At 44.3% G+C, this 17,714-nt stretch overlaps 1 protein-coding gene across 1 annotated transcript in view; it reads left to right on the forward strand.

Moving 5' to 3' along the window:
* Positions 1–17,714, forward strand: part of SH3BP1 (SH3 domain binding protein 1) — a 35,467-nt gene that overhangs the window by 14,216 nt on the left and 3,537 nt on the right. The window contains exons 4-17 of the mRNA XM_079992523.1: positions 1,445–1,521; positions 3,603–3,714; positions 5,445–5,521; positions 8,902–9,037; positions 10,652–10,720; positions 11,327–11,417; positions 12,478–12,620; positions 12,694–12,805; positions 13,065–13,146; positions 13,871–13,951; positions 14,150–14,266; positions 15,945–16,042; positions 16,518–16,647; positions 17,264–17,376. Coding sequence (XP_079848649.1) covers positions 1,445–1,521; positions 3,603–3,714; positions 5,445–5,521; positions 8,902–9,037; positions 10,652–10,720; positions 11,327–11,417; positions 12,478–12,620; positions 12,694–12,805; positions 13,065–13,146; positions 13,871–13,951; positions 14,150–14,266; positions 15,945–16,042; positions 16,518–16,647; positions 17,264–17,376 — 1,438 coding nt within the window. The remainder of the gene's footprint in view (positions 1–1,444; positions 1,522–3,602; positions 3,715–5,444; positions 5,522–8,901; positions 9,038–10,651; positions 10,721–11,326; positions 11,418–12,477; positions 12,621–12,693; positions 12,806–13,064; positions 13,147–13,870; positions 13,952–14,149; positions 14,267–15,944; positions 16,043–16,517; positions 16,648–17,263; positions 17,377–17,714) is intronic.

Here is a 17,714-nt window from a genome sequence, read left to right on the forward strand (position 1 = left end):
CTGTAAGATTTTGTCTTTCATAGGAGGGGATGTAAACAGGCTTCTTTGATCTGTTCCAGGGCTGGGCATAAAATTTAATCTCTACAGGTATATCCAGATTGTTGGACGTTGTGTAACTTTCTGTTGATAACTGGCACTAAGTAACAACACATCCTATGATCTGTCATCTTTGGCTAGCGTTCCCTTTGTGGGTTTCATAACATGTGTGCTTGTGCTCAGATATTTTTGTGGGGGTGGGGGCAGAGGGGCAGCAGCTCAGACAGGACAACCCTGTTTTTCCTTTCCACAATCATCTGCTTGCTTGCTTTTGCCTCTGGACTAAATCCCTAGTACAGTCGTACCTTGGTTCTCAAACTTAATCCATTCCGGGAGTCCATTCAACTCCCTAAACCATTCGACAACCAAGGCGCAGCTTCAAATTGGCTGCAGGAGCTTCTTGCACTCAAGAGGAAGCCACGTCGGATGCTCGGCTTCCGGAAAATGTTCACAAACCGGAACACTTACTTCTGGGTTTGCGGCATTCGAGAGCCAATTTATTCAGCATCTAAGCCGTTCGGGAACCAAGGTACCACTGTACAACCCTCCAGAAAGGAACATGCAGATGTATGAGCAGGCAGTGACAGCTGCTGTTCCTTCAGCACTGTGCCTGCCCTTGCTGAGTTTTAGGCCTTGGCAAGTGCCTGGCACTGCCAACAACTGACACTAAACCTGTCTGTGTCTCATTAAAGTAGTAGACATACATAGGATTGCCCTATTTAAAGAAGTGAAAATCTGGACACAAAACTTGCTGAGCTTTTCCAGCTATTTTTAGTGAAATTTGCCAAAATTCGCAATTTTCGCCAGGACACTGTTTCTGATGTCCAGTATTTGTTCTGCTGCTGCTCCCCAGTTACTGGAGCTTTTAAAATTTTGTTCCAAATTTGCATCATAGTACCACTGTGCCCACGTTGATAATAGGCAACTTGCTATTTTCCCCCTCCTAATTGCTTTCATTTGGCATTAAAGCAAGCTACTTAGCATCCCAAGTTTTCTCCACCTTAAAAACAATATAGTGCACCCAATATCTGAATGTTCCACTAAAGCAGTTTGTATTTTTTTATTAATTGGTTTTTAGTTAGGTAAATAATGAGTTCTACCTGCTCCCATACCTGCATTTCAATAATATTTTCATATTCTGTTTAAACTCTATTTTCCTTTAAATTGGTCTTTAAATTTCCATCGCTTCCAAGTACATTTTTCTTGACAACAAAACGGACCAGGCTACAAACTACTTGATCTGGTCTAGCTAATTTCACCACCCCATTTACTTGTATGGGACATGGGGTAGCTGCTGCAATTATGAATTATACATTGGCAGGTGTTGGAGAGCTTCACTCTGTTTCAGGAAAAGGCTGTGGATTTATCTTGTTTGCTCATTGCATCTTCTTTCCAATTCTTTCTGCAGAAAAAATTGCCTTTGATGGCGCTATCAATGACCATGGCAGAAAGCTTCAAGGAGCTAGACACTGATTCCAGCCTTGGGTAAGAATCAGTGTGTTTTATAGATTAAGGTGCACACAAACTGTTGATCTGTAGAACATAAGCAAGCAACATATATCCCAAGTTGCTCACAGGAAAGATGATGATGATGATGATGATGATTATTTATTATTTATATCCCGCCCATCTGGCTGAGCTTCCCCAGCCACTCTAGGTGGCTTCCAATCAAGTGTTAAAAACAATACAACATTAAATATTAAAAACTTCCCTAAACAGGGCTGCCTTCAGATGTCTTTTAAAGAGAAGATAGCTGCTTATTTCCTTCATTATTGGATACCATTATTTTGTCATGATGGTATGAAAAATCACCACCAAATCTAAATCAGGGATCTTCTTTGCAAGATAGAACTGTGTTTTTTTTAAAAATGCAGTGTATTTCTTAAAAGGCAGTACCCTTTCTACTTAAAATATGGCTGACATTGATCTAGAAACCTTTCTGCAGAAGTAGAACAGCAAACTGAGGGGGTCCTGCATTAGTGTTATATCACAGACTGTGTTTCCACTGTCGGTTTACCATGCCTTGCTTTGGGTTATGGCTGTGTGCTTTAAGGTGCATCTCAGGTATAAAATCTGCATTACACATCATTCAGCTGCTGGACAATACCTCTGCACAGAAAATAGGGGTCAGCTTCAGTAGGGAACCCTGTCCTATGCCACATTTCCCCCCCCCCCCTGTTTAACAGGCAATATATGTTATTCCTTCCTTCTTCAGCTGTGCAACACTATAGACAGAATGGATGGCAGCTGTCTTTGGGAACTGTGGTGTTAAACCCAAGTTGAGGGCAGGAGGGCACCTAATAGAAAAGGCACCAGGAAGAATGAGGGCACGGGATGCGGGTGGCACTCTGAGTTAAACCACAGAGCCTAGGACTTGCCGATCAGAAGGTCAGCAGTTCGAATCCCCGCAATGGGGTGAGCTCCCGTTGCTCGGTCCCAGCTCCTGCCAACCTAGCAGTTCGAAAGCACATCAAAGTGCAAGTAGATAAATAGGTACCGCTCCAGCGGGAAGGTAAATGGCATTTCCGTGTGCTGCTCTGGTTCACCAGAAGTGGCTTAGTCATGCTGGCCACATGACCCGGAAGCTGTACGCCGGCTCCCTCGGCCAATAAAGCGAGATGAGTGCCGCAACCCCAGAGTCGACCACAACTGGACCTAATGGTTAGGGGTCCCTTTACCTTTACCTTTAGGTTATTCTAGATGACCTGATTATGGAGCATTCATCCTGATTTGCTTGCCGAAAGCTTCTGTGAAGGTTAGGCGATGTACAGTTTTTGCTGAGCATCCGTTCTGATCTGTTTGCAGGGAAGTTATATTGACAATGAGCATTCATCCCAATTAGTTTGCATGGTGGTTATATGTCTTCTCAGTGATAACCATTCCTCCTACACCTTTCAGTCCATTTCTGTTACTTTCCTAACCGCAAGAAGTCCACTTTTCCCCTAATTGAAATTGTTTGCGCTTTAACCTGGTCTGTGCCTCAGTTCCCCCCACAAAATATTGACAGTCTGGAGGCAACCATTGACTGATATTGTGCCACACAGGCTGATCTCCTGCTAGATCCATTTGATCTACCTTTCATCGGATAGGTGCAGCGTCAGCGCTGAACACAAAACATGACAATCTGGGATGTGTGTTTTTGGGAAGAGCCATGGATCAGGCCCTGGTGCTCAGATTAAAGCCTGCATAAGTTCTATAACCCCCAAGTACAGTGATGCAGAACTGGGACCAAACTAGATGGAATGGTAACTGGTTGCTTTTTTGTTTAGTAAATAGCTGCTGGGTATATAAAATGGCACCACAGTGGAGGGGGAAGAGAGGTTTTAACCCACCTTTTTTTTTTACTGCTAGTATATTGATGTTTTCACACACACAATAACATTTCCCTCCCACACCCTGCAAACTCCTTTACAGTGATGGTTTAGTTCTGCCAGATGGAGCCCCAGAGAGAGAAGGAGAGAAAGAGCTCACTGAGGAATCATAATCCTCATTTTTCAGGTCGTTGGAGAGGTATTCGCTCTGGTTATATACACTACTGTAACTCTTTCTTCCTTCTTTGCTTACAGGAAAGCTCTAGAAATGAGTTGCTTCATTCAGACTATGCTAGCCAGGATCCTTGCTGAGTTTGAAATGGCCCTCGAGCGAGACGTCCTACAACCCCTCAATAAACTGAGTGAGGTATCCGTCATCTCCCTCTCTTCTCATCTTCCATTTTCCCTGTTTTCTGCCTGGTCTTCTGGTTGTTCCCTCTCTCCTCCCCTCACCCCACCCCACCCCACCCCTTACTGCTGCATGTAAAAAGCTGTCTCCAGATGGGTGTCTCCTGGCACTGACCAATCATTGTTCTTACACTGTAAGCCACAAGAAGAACTGCAATCGACTTTCCACATTCTTGGGAAGCTCAAGCTTTTTCTATGTGTATATTCTTACCGTGTTGTTCTGTCCAAACCATAGGGAGTGATATAGCTGCTGGGGGTGAGAAAAGCAAAGATCCAGTTCCCCTTAACTGCCCATTTGAAGTTAAACACATATTCACTACAATCTTTACAGTGGTGACTGACATTTTTACTACCCATCAATTTTGAATAAGCACTAAAATGCTTTAAAAAGAAATTTGCATAGTGAAATGTAGAGATGAACAAATCTGCCAGTTTTGGTTTTTCACACTTTCTCGATTTTCCATTTTTAAGTTCAGTTTTTCACATTTCCACATCACTTTGTGGTTTGTTTTTATAAAAAGCCCTCATGAACATCCATGAGCATTTTACTGTGACTTTCTCCTATTGTACACATTTTCTATGCCATTTCTCCTAATATACACATTTTTGCAGACCAATTTCCCTATAATACTGCATTTTTGTACATCATTTTCTAAATTATTTGCATTTTGATACCCTTTTATATGTAACAATGCTATTTTTAAAAAGTCATGAAGGGGAGGAATCTGTTTCAGACCCTGCAGTTTTAGCAAGATGGTTAAAAGTTTCCATCATATTTATTTCTTCATCGGTTAAAGATGAGCATGGTAGGGTATGAGCTCTATGGAACACTCTTTTATCTGTTTAAGGAATTGTTATCATCCTCTTCAGCCAAAAAAAGCTTGCATAGAAACTTAGGGTGGCTCCAGAGAATGTCAGTATTTTTCAAGTTCATGCTTTAGGTTTGTGCATTTAAAGTGGATTAAAGCCCTCTGTTGCCCAAGCACAACAAATCCACTTAAAACAAAACAAAACAAAACAAAACAAAAACACCATGGCATTTTCTGGTGTTTAGTGATAACCTGTGTGGCAGGCGAGCCTACCACAAGCCAACACACATTTACAAAAGTGACATATTGCACAAGTGTGCCAAGTTGTGGTCGGCTCACCTACACAATGTGTCACTACCCATATCAAAGCCCTGCTTTGCATCTACACTTGTGGAGATTGCACTGCTCTTCCGTTCTGTAAAAAAAAGTCAAGCTTTTTTTTTTTTTTTTGCAGCCTGGGAAAACTTGGAGGAACAACAGGGAAAAACACAGGATTGCTATGATTGGCGATGTAGATGCACTTAGCACTAAAGGTTCTAAGGTGGAGTGTGGCTAGTGGGGAAAATGGAAGTGAATGAAGCACAGTGATTCCACATGTATGGAAGGGCTTCACCTCAGGGAAAGAGCACCTGCTTTTCATACAGAAGGTTCAAGGTTCAATCCCTGGCATCTTCAGGTAGGACCAGGAAGGATGGCTGCTTGAAACCCTGGAGAGCTGTGGACAATACTGAGCTAGATAGATGAACGATCTGACTTGTTATAATGCAGCTTCCTTTGTTCGCAGTAAAAGCCTAGTGTGGAAATACTGGTGGTGATTCCTAACCAATGGGCAAGTGCTACTGGTGTGTGACTCATCCTTCCCCTTCCCCATCTCTTCCAGGAAGAGCTGCCCACCATCCTGAAGCACAAAAAGAACCTTCAGAAACATATTTCAGACTGGAATGCCATCAAGAGCCGGTACTGAGAGGGGGAGGGGAGAGATGGTGCGGGAAAGCTTGACGAATTTGGCAAAAGAGATCCATTGGGATCTGGCTGCTTTTGCCCAAGAGCAGAAACAGGACAAAGTCCTTGAAATGTGGCCCTTCCTCGGCCACGGGTCCATCATCATGTTGGGGAAGTCATTTTCTGTTACATCAGCTCTGCTTTAAACATTCTCTGTGCTGTTCAAAGGCAGTGAAATAACTGAGTAACTTATTTGTAAAGGGGATTGTAGGCTGACACAGATGGTTCTGCACAAGACCAGCTGATGAAGCTTCTGACTCTACTTTAGTCATCATCCTTTTTCTAAAACAAACAAACCGAAAAAGGAAAAGTCTGGGGAAGATGGGGACATGGGGGTGGCAGAAGCATCAATCTTTCAGTGTTAGATCAACATGGACACTGAACTGATATACACCCTATCCACTGAGCCTCTTGGGATTGCCGATCGGAAGGTCAGCATTTCGAATCCTCACGACGAGGTGAGCTCTCGTTGCTCGGTCCCAGCTCCTGCCAACCTAGCAGTTTGAAAGCATACCAGTGCAAGTAGATAAATAGGTACCGCTGTGGCAGGAAGGTAAACGGTGTTTCCGTGCATTCTGGCTTCCGTCACAATCCTCTGTGCACCAGTAGCGATTTAATCATCTTTGCCGCATGACCTGGAAAGCTGTCTGTGGACAAGTGCCAGCTCCCTCAGCCTGAAACGAGATGAATGCTGCACCCCATAGTCGCCTTTGTAGAGCCAGTGTGGTGTAGTGGTTAAGAGTGGTAGACTTGTAATCTGGTGAACCGGGTTCGCATCTCTGCTCCTCCACATGCAGCTGCTGGGTGACCTTGGGCTAGTCACACTTCTTTGAAGTCTCTCAGCCCCACTCGCCTCACAGTGTGTTTGTTGTGGTGGAGGAAGGGAAAGGAGAATGTTAGCCGCTTTGAGACTCCTTCAGGTAGTGATAAAGCGGGATATCAAATTCAAACTCTTCTTCTTCTTCTTTACCTTTTACCTTTTCCTACCCTAGCCATGTCTCTAATGGCTATCTCCACCTCTTTGCCCGTTTAGCTGTGTGTCAACAAGTTGGTCTCCCCTGTGATGGGAGCCTGCACCACAGCACACACTCTGTTTTCCTTGCTGGTCTGTATAAAAACACACATACACAAAGACTCTGTTAATGTTTTTATTCCCACATTCAGCAGCAAAGTACTTCATTGTCACTTCACCAAGGATTAAGCCAGATGGAGAGTCACTGTGCTAGTTCTCTGGCTGTTGACTCACTGCTTACCATGAGAGAGCGAGGGGAATCGCCGAATGGCGGACTCCCTCCGAGCTCCGGAGGGAGTCGGCTGGGTAGGGGTCGGGTCCTGCCGTGCCGGCGACGCACGGACCCTCAAAAACCATGGGCGGAGATGCCCATGGACTTGGTGACTCGGCGGGCACCGTTTGCGCCCCCCCGACCCGCGAAGGAGCCTTTTTAAAGGCTGCGGAGCGGGTGACGGGGGGGGTGTGGTGCTGTGAGTCCAATGCTTCCCCTGCCCAGCGAAGCCGCATGCCATTCGGCGGAGAGCAACGACTTCTTCTTTGAAAATTTCGGATTTGGACTAAAAGGAACAACCCGTGAGTAAATTGATTGGACCTAAAAGGGAAATTTGATCTTTGAATTTGGAGCGAGCGGGGGGAGTGCAAAAAGGAAGTCCGCCCCCCCTGTTGTAGATGGCTCAACGCAAGGATTTGACAACTAAGATCGAGAGATGAACTTGTTTACCTGAAAAAAAATTTTAACTTCACGAAGGGAAATTACAATAATTGTGCTGGAGGAGAAGACTGATTTGTGGGAACTAAAGTGCAACCCCCCCGGGAACCGGGAACGATCCGCTATGAGAGACTGGTGAAGAGACACAGAAACTTTGACAGCTGTCAAAGTAGCTGTCAAAGCAGGAAAATAAAAGAGAACTTTGTTACGATGGCTTTGCTGGTTAGATTTGTTACAATTTGGACATAAATTATTGGAAATAAAGGCAACAAGTTATTTGACTTTTGGGTCTGATTTTGAAAGAAATTAAGTTACCATATTCCCTTTAGAGGGAGGCTGGGACATTGCAACAGTAGCAGCAAGTGGAAAAATACTATGAATTTGAGTAGGATCTGTTATCTCTTGGGAAAGCTGCAAAAACGAAGCATTATTTTGTCTACAGAGGTTTCTATACTAAAGGAGACAATGGATTTATCTATTGAAGAAAGGAAGGGACTTGACGCAAGTTATGTTCCTGAATAACAAAAGCCTCTGTGGAGAACAAGAAGTTTCTGAATTAGAAGGTTTCTGCAGCAGAACAGGAAAAAGCAACCTGAGGAATAAGAGCTGGACCAAATTTGAAGCCGGAGTATTTGGAACATCCAGACTTTAAAAGGACCAAGAAATAGAATTTAAGTTAGACTCTTAAACATAGAGGTCTGGATGGAAGAACAATGACTTTTTCTGGGAGTTTTTTCGAGATTGGACTTTCTGAAATTAAAAGCTATCAAAAGTCGGCAAAGTGGAGTTGAGATATAGACGTGGATACACCAGGCTGGCAGTAGACAATGGATGAACTTTGGGGATTGGAACCGGGGAATGGGGGGGGGGGAGATTTGGAATCCAAAGGCTGTAAAATTATATATTATTTCTTTCTTTTCTTTTTTCATGTCTGTTGTTTGAAAATAGGGGAATTCGTGGAAGGGAAATGGGGTCGATCTTAGGGAATTATATAAAATATAAGGAGAAATGGTTCATTAAGATAAATAAGATAAATTAATTTGGAATAAATGGGTTATTTAAAATTACAAATAAGGTTTTAAAATTTGGGGTAAGAATTTGTGGAATCAATTTAAGGGAAATGGAATACAAGAGGGGGAGGGGGGGGAAGTCCGGGAAAGATGCCACTGAAACCAAGTGTAAATCATATCTGTTTTTTCTTTCTTGCTTGCTATCTTTCCTTTTTATTTTGGAAAATTTTTAATAAATATTATTTAAAAAAAAGAGAGAGAGAGAGAGAGCGAGGGGAAGGGGTGTTGTAGTGTTGAGCAGGTCAGGTCAGTGTGAACGCACCAGCAGAGACTACCCAGCATTCCGGCTGGTGCGTTTACATCACACTGACCTCCCCGCTGCTTCACCCCTTTCCTTCCCAGTAAACAACAGTGACCCACCTGCCAGGAAGCTAACACAGCAGTTTCTTGATTACCATGCTGTCTGAAACTGGGCTCATGGTTAAGCCTTCTTCTCATCAACCTTGAGCAGACGCCTACAACTTGAGGTTAGCTGCATGCATGTATAATTTTTGAATGCCATCAACTCAACTCTTGCCTCTGGCTCTTCTTTGGGAATCTGAAGTCTGAACCAAGCTGCCAAGAACTCCAGCAATAATACCAGTGGTGCCGCTGGCCCAGGCCCATCATCTGCTGCCATCAAACTAGAAAATCTGAAGGAAGAGGAAGAAGAGATGAAGAGGAGGGTTGAACAGAGTAAGGTAGGTGTGAAATGTGGCTGGTGTGCTGGGGATTGACATTCTCCTTCTCAGTTAGAAGGAAGCATGTTTGTATAGGAAATGCCCAAAGATGAGGGGTGGAGAGAGAAACATGACAAGAGTGTTGGTGCAGACATGACCATGCAGAACTCCCATTGATTGTGCTACGCTGTGCTGTGGGTCATTGTTTAGATCCCACAAAAGAGATCCAAATGGCAAACTAGAGCAGTTGTTGATATTGGTGGAGGAGAAATTTGATTTGGTTCACATTTAAAAGCGAACCTCCCCAATTTATACTTTCTTAAACAATGCACAAACTGAAACACTGCCATTTTTTCAAATTTCGCCTTTCTCTGAATTTTGCAGTGCTGTTCTCCAATCAAGCAATGTGTATAAAAATGCATGTACTCAAGTAAAGTGTTCATAAAAATGCGCATGTTCATGAACATGGCATACAAAAATGCATTATAGTAAGGAAATTTGTTCTGCAAAAATGTGTCTGTTCAGTGAAATAGCATATGAAAATGTGTATATTTGGAGACATTTGCACTAAAATGTTGAAGAGGATGTTTCTTTTAAAAATCACAAACTGATGTGGAAAATGCGGAGGTCCGAAGTTAAGCATGGAAAAATGAGAAGCCAAGAGAAACCGAAACTGACAGATTCACCTATCCCTAGTTATTGATGTGATTATTATCCCAGAAGCTGCATGAGATTTAGAGTGGAGTCAGTGTGTGCCAAGTCACATGCATCATATTCTTCCTACTTCGTAAGGTATTAAGGACCTTGCAATATTTACCAGGTTGGAGTAGGAGGTATAGACACACAGCCTAATGATTTCTTAGATCGCACTTGTAGATTTTTGTGTGTCCTGAGATGTATTTATGCTGTGTCTCCTGGAAACAGGCCACCACTAGGGAAGAGGGAGAAAACCATTTTAGTTCACATGTTAATATGAATCCACCTAATGCACACTTCCTGAAATTATTTGTGAACCAAAACACAGCTATCCTTTGAAAACCGCACTTCTCAAATTTTTGCAATGCAGTTCTCCAACCAGATAACATTTACAACTAGGCATATTAGAGGGAAGTGTGCATTAAAATGCATATGCTGGTGAAAGGAACTTACAATATTACATAGATTTGCCTGCTAAATTGTGTATATAAGACAAAAATGCATATGTAAAATGCTGAATAATATTAATATTTTATTAATATTAATATTAATATTAATATTAATATTAATATTAATATTAATATTAATATTAATATTAATATTAATATTAATATTAATATTTTATTATTTGTACCCCATCCATCTGGCTGGGTTTGCCCAGCCACTCTGGGCAGCTTCCAACAAAGATTAAAAAATACATGAAGACTTTCTGCAAGATGAGGCAGAAATGTAGAGAACCAAGAATGGAAAAATGAGAAACTGACAGTCACTGAAACTGACAGATTCATAGATCTCTAGTCACCATCTAACTGTGTCACAGTAAGGATATTGCAGGGAGCTAGGATGGTGCAGTTAACAGGAAAGGAGGCTGATATATTTCTGTGGTTTGCTCTTTGTGAAGGGAACAAAGTACAATGCTTCCCCAATCTCGTTTTCTAGGATGAGTACATGGCAGACCTGTATCACTTTTCAACCAAGGAAGACAGCTATGCCAAGTACTTTATCAAAGTAAGTCAGTTCCCTTATCTCTCTCCTTTCCTTTGCTCCATCCTTCATTGTAAGATGGTTTTGCATACCTTTGGATAATTCTAAAAGTCTAAAGAGGCATTTTGTTGGAGTTCTATAATTGCGCCTCTCAATTTTCTTCTTCCTGTTTTGTGAATGTATATTTTCCTTCCCCAACTGCTTCCCTTTGCTCTGTTTTCTATGGGCCTCCAAATCAGGGACTTCTGCAACTATCAGAAGAGAAAAATTATGCTCTGAGACCTCCCGCCCCCCCCCCAATGTCTAGCTTGGTCTTCCCTTAAGACCTATCCCCCACAGTCATCTCTGCATCTCTGTAAAGAAACCCAACATCATTATCATCACCTCCCTAATTCCTCTTTACTCTTTCTAGGGCAGGGATGGGAATTCTGTAGCCCTCCAGATGTTGCTGAGCTTCCATCAGCCCCAGCCAACATGGCCATTGGTCAGAAGTGATGGGAGGTGAAGTCCAGCAACATCTGGAGGGCTACAGAATTCCCTTTGCCACTCTTACAGGTTTAATAGGACTAAGCAGAAGAAAAACACCAATCAGGGGAAAAATACATGTGCATTTATTTTTCTGTCTGGCAGTTGATGGAAATTCAAGCAGAGTATCACCGGAAGTCCCTGGAATCTCTGGATACTACTTTGGCAGAGGTGAAAGAGACTCACAACCAGCCAGGTATTAGTTGAGCTGCATCTTTTTATTTGCCACACTGGAGATAGGTTTGTTCATGCTGGGTCACCTAGAGTTCGGGGGATGCAGTTTATTGTTGCTGTTTTGTTGGTGGCTCTACCTGTATGTATGTCACTGTATTTTATTGTGTTCCAGAATGTCTACAAGTAGTGTAGCTTCCCAGTGTGACACTACGTACACAGCTCATTGCAAGTGGGGCCCCTGCTATTGCTTACTGAGAGACACATTCATTAGTCATTTTCAGGGCAGCTTTAGTGATGTTAGCCAGGAACATGGGAAAGACAACAGGTAACATGCAAAGCACAAATTCTGAAGCACCTCTGACGCTACAGTGCTGCTATTTTTGTAGCTGGACGGTGAGATTGGTACTTTTTCAAATTTATTTTGTATTGCATGTTACTGTATTTCTTATACACCACTCTGAAAACATCAGTTGGAAGCTGGCCTAAAAAGATAGACAACAAACAAAGAGTCTCTGAGACCCACTGGGACCGAAAGAGAGTTGATTCTGCAGAGCGGTGTGTCTATATTTGTCCCTGAAATAGATTTTTTAAAACCCCACTTCCTGTGAGGAAAAATGACACACCAAGAAGAGGGTTAGGCAAAAAATTCTGCTGCTTGCGTAGACCAGAGCTGAGAAGCAGGGCCGGCCCGACCATTAGACAGAGTGAGGTGACGGTGTCAGGCAGTTGTGGGTGTCGTGAAAGCAGAGCAAAGTGTTAATTGTTTCATTTATTGCATTTTTACTGCCAGGGAGATTTTCTGCTTTAGACACCCAAAGAACTTGGTTGTCTGTGAGTTCTAATATGTAACTTGGCTTGGGTGTGTGGAGACAGAGCATCATTTGCTGCTTGCCTCAGGCAGCAAAATGCCTTTGCTCTGCCTGGGGTCCTCAGGAGCTTTTGGTATGGACCACTGCTGGGCTGAGTTGGCTCCTGAAAACCAGGCTCAGCAGTTGGATGGTGATGAATTTTGGAAACTTCCCGTCCTATATGCACAGTGGGCTTTATTCTCTCCCTCTCCCTTCCTTCCTGCTGCTTCTCAGACTCCCCATTCCCAAGAGATGCAGCTGTGGTAGGGGTGTATGGGATGCCACTAGAGACTCACCTGAAGGCTTCTGGCCGGGAGATTGCCGTCCCCATTGAAGCTTGTGTCATGATGCTGCTGGCATCGGGGATGAAGGAAGAGGTAGGTTGCATTCACTTGCCCAGCCCTTCTTTTGCCACCAATTTCCTTGCCTCACCTTTCTTCCACTCTGCAGGGGCTCTTCCGGTTGGCAGCTGGAGCATCTGTGCTGAAGAAGTTAAAGTACAGCCTTGCCTGTGGCTCAGGTGCCCTGGGTGAATTCTATGCAGATCCTCATGCTGTGGCAGGTAGGATATTAAAATAATGCAGGGCTGGGGAACCTGTGGCCCTCCAGATCTTGTTGGACTCCATCTTCTGTTAGTCCTAGCTAGTACCACCCAGAGGTCAGGGGTTTCATTAGGAGTGCAACAACATCTAGAGGTTCACAGATTTCCCCAGCCCTGATTAGAGGTATCAGATAATTAAGCAGCAGAGAGTATTGTGATCCGGGAGAGAGGGAGAGACATGTTCTACCTCTAAAACAGCATCTCTTTGCTTCCATCTCAGGTGCACTGAAATGTTACCTGCGAGAGCTGCCCCAGCCCTTGATGACCTTTGAACTCTATGATGATTGGCTTAAAACTGCAAGGTACATTGGGACTAGGAAGATGGGCTGCCTTCTTACAGCTCACACAGCTTGTGATTTCACTTCAATGCTAAGATTAGGTTAACTTGACTAGCAATGTATTATTGTATTATTGTCTACTCTGGGAATGACTGAAACCTGTTGCAAATGCTACTAGAAATTAAAATTGCATGTGTCAGGGTGCACACAGAGTTGAAGAGGAGCAGTGGGCCTCATTACAAATCTAGCAAGGTAGGGGGGAGTTAAGAAGGATGGCCCCTTCCAGCTGAGTCTTTAAAAAACACCATGAAAAGTGTTATGATTAGTAACATACTCGGCTTAAGGCAGAGTTGGCCAACATGGAACCCTGTAGATGTTTCTGGCCCAGATTTCCCACAATCCCTGACTATTGGGTTTGCTACTCCTGGCTCGAGTGCACAGTCACCTCAACATAAATCCCTTTGGAAAAAGTGAGACTTAGTTCTCGGGCCAAGGTAGATGAAACGTAGAAGATCTGCCACTGTGAATTTAAACAGAGTAGTCCCATGCAGGGTTGCCACTCTGAGCTGATAGGAAGAAGGATAGGATTTACACATGTGGAGCTGCAGCAGCAGACTGGCAGCCAGACAGTGATCGAAATGCCCATGAGAAGAAAATAAAGATAAGACTCCATATAAGCAATTATCATAGTAGATGCATCCCTTTGCTTTTGAAGCTTGTTGTAGCCCTCCTCACCTCTCCCTTTCAGTATCAAAGAGCCAGAGAATCGACTGGAGCATCTTCGGGACACTTGCAGCCGTCTCCCCAAGGACAACTATAACAACATGAGGTATGGCACACCTGTTAGTATTAAGGGGCTTTAGAACGAAGCTTGGTAGGTGGCGCTTATACCATCATTGTCTCTCAGTGCTGGAAAAGCCTGCTGCATTTCTGTTGTTACTCAACAGAAAGGCAAAAGAGCCCTGCTTGAAATGTCAAGGCAGTGGTTTTCCTGGTTTTCACTACAGTACTTGCCTTTTCCCAACAGGTATCTGATTCGTTTTTTAGCCAAGCTGGCTGAACAGCAGGAAGTGAATAAGATGACCCCCAGCAACATTGCCATTGTCCTAGGGCCCAACCTGTTGTGGCCCCAACAGACTGAAGGGTAACTGTATAAAACTGCCAGAATACATTCTCCTCTGGGGTATAGGGAAGGGGAAGTGAGGGGGCAGATGGGGTTCGTCAACGTGGGAAGGTAGCCCATCCAGGAGAAGGAAAACTCTGATCCTAAACCTCCGCTGTCTTGCGGGACATCTTTGGGAGAAGAAAAGGCTAAGGAGTAAACCCAACACAAATCCAGACTGGAGTCCCCAAGGCAGGTGGATGGCGCCTTGTAGGCCTCCTTCCGGCAACACTTGCAGCCAAGCTCATGCCAAACACATTGCTCTGCTTTCCTGTGGACCCACCAGAGCCTTATCATACCAAGAATTCCAGAGGCCACCCAAGGCAGCTTATCCAGAACTTGAAAATGTCTAGAATACATGTGGAGAACTGCTGACCCTCAGGTCTAATTAGGCCCCATAGGCTTCCCCATTTGGTCCGTGATGCTGTTTTTACTAAGCCTGCCCCATGCCAGAAGTCACACCTGTCCCCAGTTATGGGACAGTAAAAAGACTTGGCAAAGTGGGGTTTGCAGACACTGCCAATCAGCTGACCAGCGGTGCCTGCAAACTCCTGCCTGACAGCACGCCTTCAGAGTCTGTTTGCAGACTTTGTTTGGATTCAAGTCACATATGCAAAGAGACGTTTTCCCTCCCTGTTTGCAAGAGTGGTTTGAATGCAAACGGGTCCTTTGATGGTGAGCTGTCAGTGTCAATCACTAGGTTGGCTCTGAGAGTGAGCTCCTTTTAAGCTGCCCCCTGGCATTATTATGTATAGACCTCAGGTGATTAACCAGTAGATGGACTTGTGGGATATGGGGAGGTAAGGATCCCTTCCATCGGCCAGATCCAGTTCCTCCCCTGTGATCTCAAAGGTACCGTTTTCCTTGTCACTACAACAGACTGATGGGAGAAGTCCAACCTGTGGAAAGTCTGCTTTCCTCTGTGGTTCTGGGAATAACTGAAGACTTGTCCCAGATAGGATATGGCAAGCCTAGAAGTAACTTTCAGTTACGTTATTAAAGCACATGTCCTTTCCTTCTCCTCAAATGGAGGAAAAAACAGGTTGTGATGCCCTAACAGAAGGGAAAACACTCTGTCTGGTTCCTCTGTGAACTTTAAAGAGCTAATATCTTAATTAAAGGGATGCAGGTGGCGCTGTGGGTTAAACCACAGAGCCTAGTACTTGCTGATCAGAAGGTCGGCGGTTCGAATCCCCGCGATGGGGTGAGCTCCCGTTGTTCGGTCCCTGCTGCTGCCAACCTAGTGGTTCGAAAGCACGTCAAAGTGCAAGTAGATAAATAGGTACCACTCCAGTGGGAAGGTAAACGGCATTTCCGTGTGCTGCTCTGGTTCACCAGAAGTGGCTTAGTAATGCTGGCTCCATGACCCGGAAGCTGCAGACAAACGTTGGCTCTCTTGGCCTATAGAGCGAGATGAGCGCAACCCCAGAGTCAATCACGACTGGGCCTAATGGTCAGGAGTCCCTTTACCTTATCTTAATTAAAACAGTCCTAGATTTGTCACCTCTAGCCTTTAAAAAGGCTTGTATAACTTTTATGAGCTGCACGGAAAGAAGAATTTCACTGACTTCTCCCATCAGAAACTGCAGAGCAAAAGTTAGGATGAACAGCCTTTGCTTAACATAGTTCTTGTTGCTGTCTCTCAATCTCTCTCCCCCAGGTGCCAGGTGCAACTAGATATGGCTTCTGTATCCTCCATCCAAGTTGTGGGAGTTGTGGAACCCCTGATACAAAATGCTGACATCCTCTTCCCAGGAGGTAGTCCATCATCTGTTGGCCTGAATTTTTCTTTACCCTGGTGAGGAGCTGCATTACAGCTTCCATCATCCCTGACCACTGGCTGACCATGATGGTGGGAGCTGGAGTCCAGCAACATCCAGAGGGTCACAGGTTCCTTGTCCCTTCCATCATAGAACTGGCCAAGTCTAGGAATACAATTATATGATCTTAACCCCTTCATGCATTAACTCGCCCTCAGCTTAGTGGTTATGTTTGACTGCAAACCCACCAAAAATACATAAATAACCACCTAGTTATAAGGAACTCTTGGCCAGGGCATCTCCTATTGTCTATGAGCAAGCCGCATCTTCTGGATCATAAAGATCATGAGCCAGAAGAGATGGAAGATACCAAAATTTGAACTTCCTCCTGCAAGACTACAACATTTCATAATGGGTATGATTCAGTACTTCAGATCGTCTCAATAACTTTGTCTTTCTCCCCTTTTTTAAAGACATTGACTTTGATGTATCTGGCCTGTTCACTCCGCCATCAGACATTAAAGATAGAGATGTCTCCGCAGCAGAAGAACCCACATCTTTGCTTCTCTCTGCTGAACCAGCTTCACCACGGCCCGAAGAAAGGCAAGGAGTATAAGCATATGTTTTGTCACAGTTTTTCCTGGAACTGTGAGATACGTTTGTTTATAGAGCCACCCAGGCACAAAGTGCTTTACAAAGATCTGGCAGGTCTCTACTTCAAGGAGCCTACAATTCTATGATATAGAAGCAGCTTTAGTAACACAATGAAGCTCTGGCTCCAACCTGTCAATGCCCTACACTCTGCTAGATTTTTGTAAGCCGGGAGGGACAGGGGTCAAGAAGGCATGCAGTTGGGCATATAGCTCTTGAAACACACAGCCCATCTAGCCTGGTGCTAGACTGAGTACCCAGATGGACGCAGTTTGCTTGGGGCCATTCAGCTCACCCAACCAAGTCTTGATAATACATGCCAACCCCTTCATCCATGATCAAGCTGTGGATGAGCATCGTCTTATTATGGCCTGACATGGCACCCAGTAACAGCACCACCAAACTAGAGGGCTCAACATAAACGAGAAGCCTTTAGTGGAAGAGTTAGCTCAGCTGCTCAAATCTGTTTGAGAAATCCAGCCTACACACACACACAGAGCACTCTCGTGTCTTTTTGAGCCAAGAGATCAGACTACAAACAGCTTACAAGCTTTTTACCAACTGACAGGAAACATTTTGAGGCAACCCCTGGAACAGTCCTCTCAAAGGTGACCCAACCTTCTACTGAAGCTGCAGTCTCTTTGCCTACTCCTGTTCCTGCTGAGGATGCTTCAAGGAAGTGTAAGTCTTGTTCTTATGGGTGCTTCTGTAGGAACTGTTTGCTCCAGAATAGGCTCTGTCAGCTTGTGCAGCTCTTCTGGGGAATCCAGACGACACTGCTCTCAAACTGTATTTGTGTGCTCTCCCCCTGCCAGGCCCACACACACACTTGACATCAAATGCGATTGCAGCACTATCCTTACACTAGTTGTGCTCCTTTTTGCAGGAGAATATTCTGTGAAACAAGTAGTTTCATTGCCTGGGGACTGGGTGCTTCCAGGTGGGTGGTGGTTTAGGGATAGGCACTGCTCATGCATTCTAGGGTGCTTCCAGACAGGGGCTTAATTTGCAAGCACACC

The sequence above is a fragment of the Podarcis cretensis genome, assembly GCF_951804945.1.
Source record: "Podarcis cretensis genome assembly, chromosome: 10".
NCBI classification, from domain to species: Eukaryota; Metazoa; Chordata; class Lepidosauria; order Squamata; family Lacertidae; genus Podarcis; species Podarcis cretensis.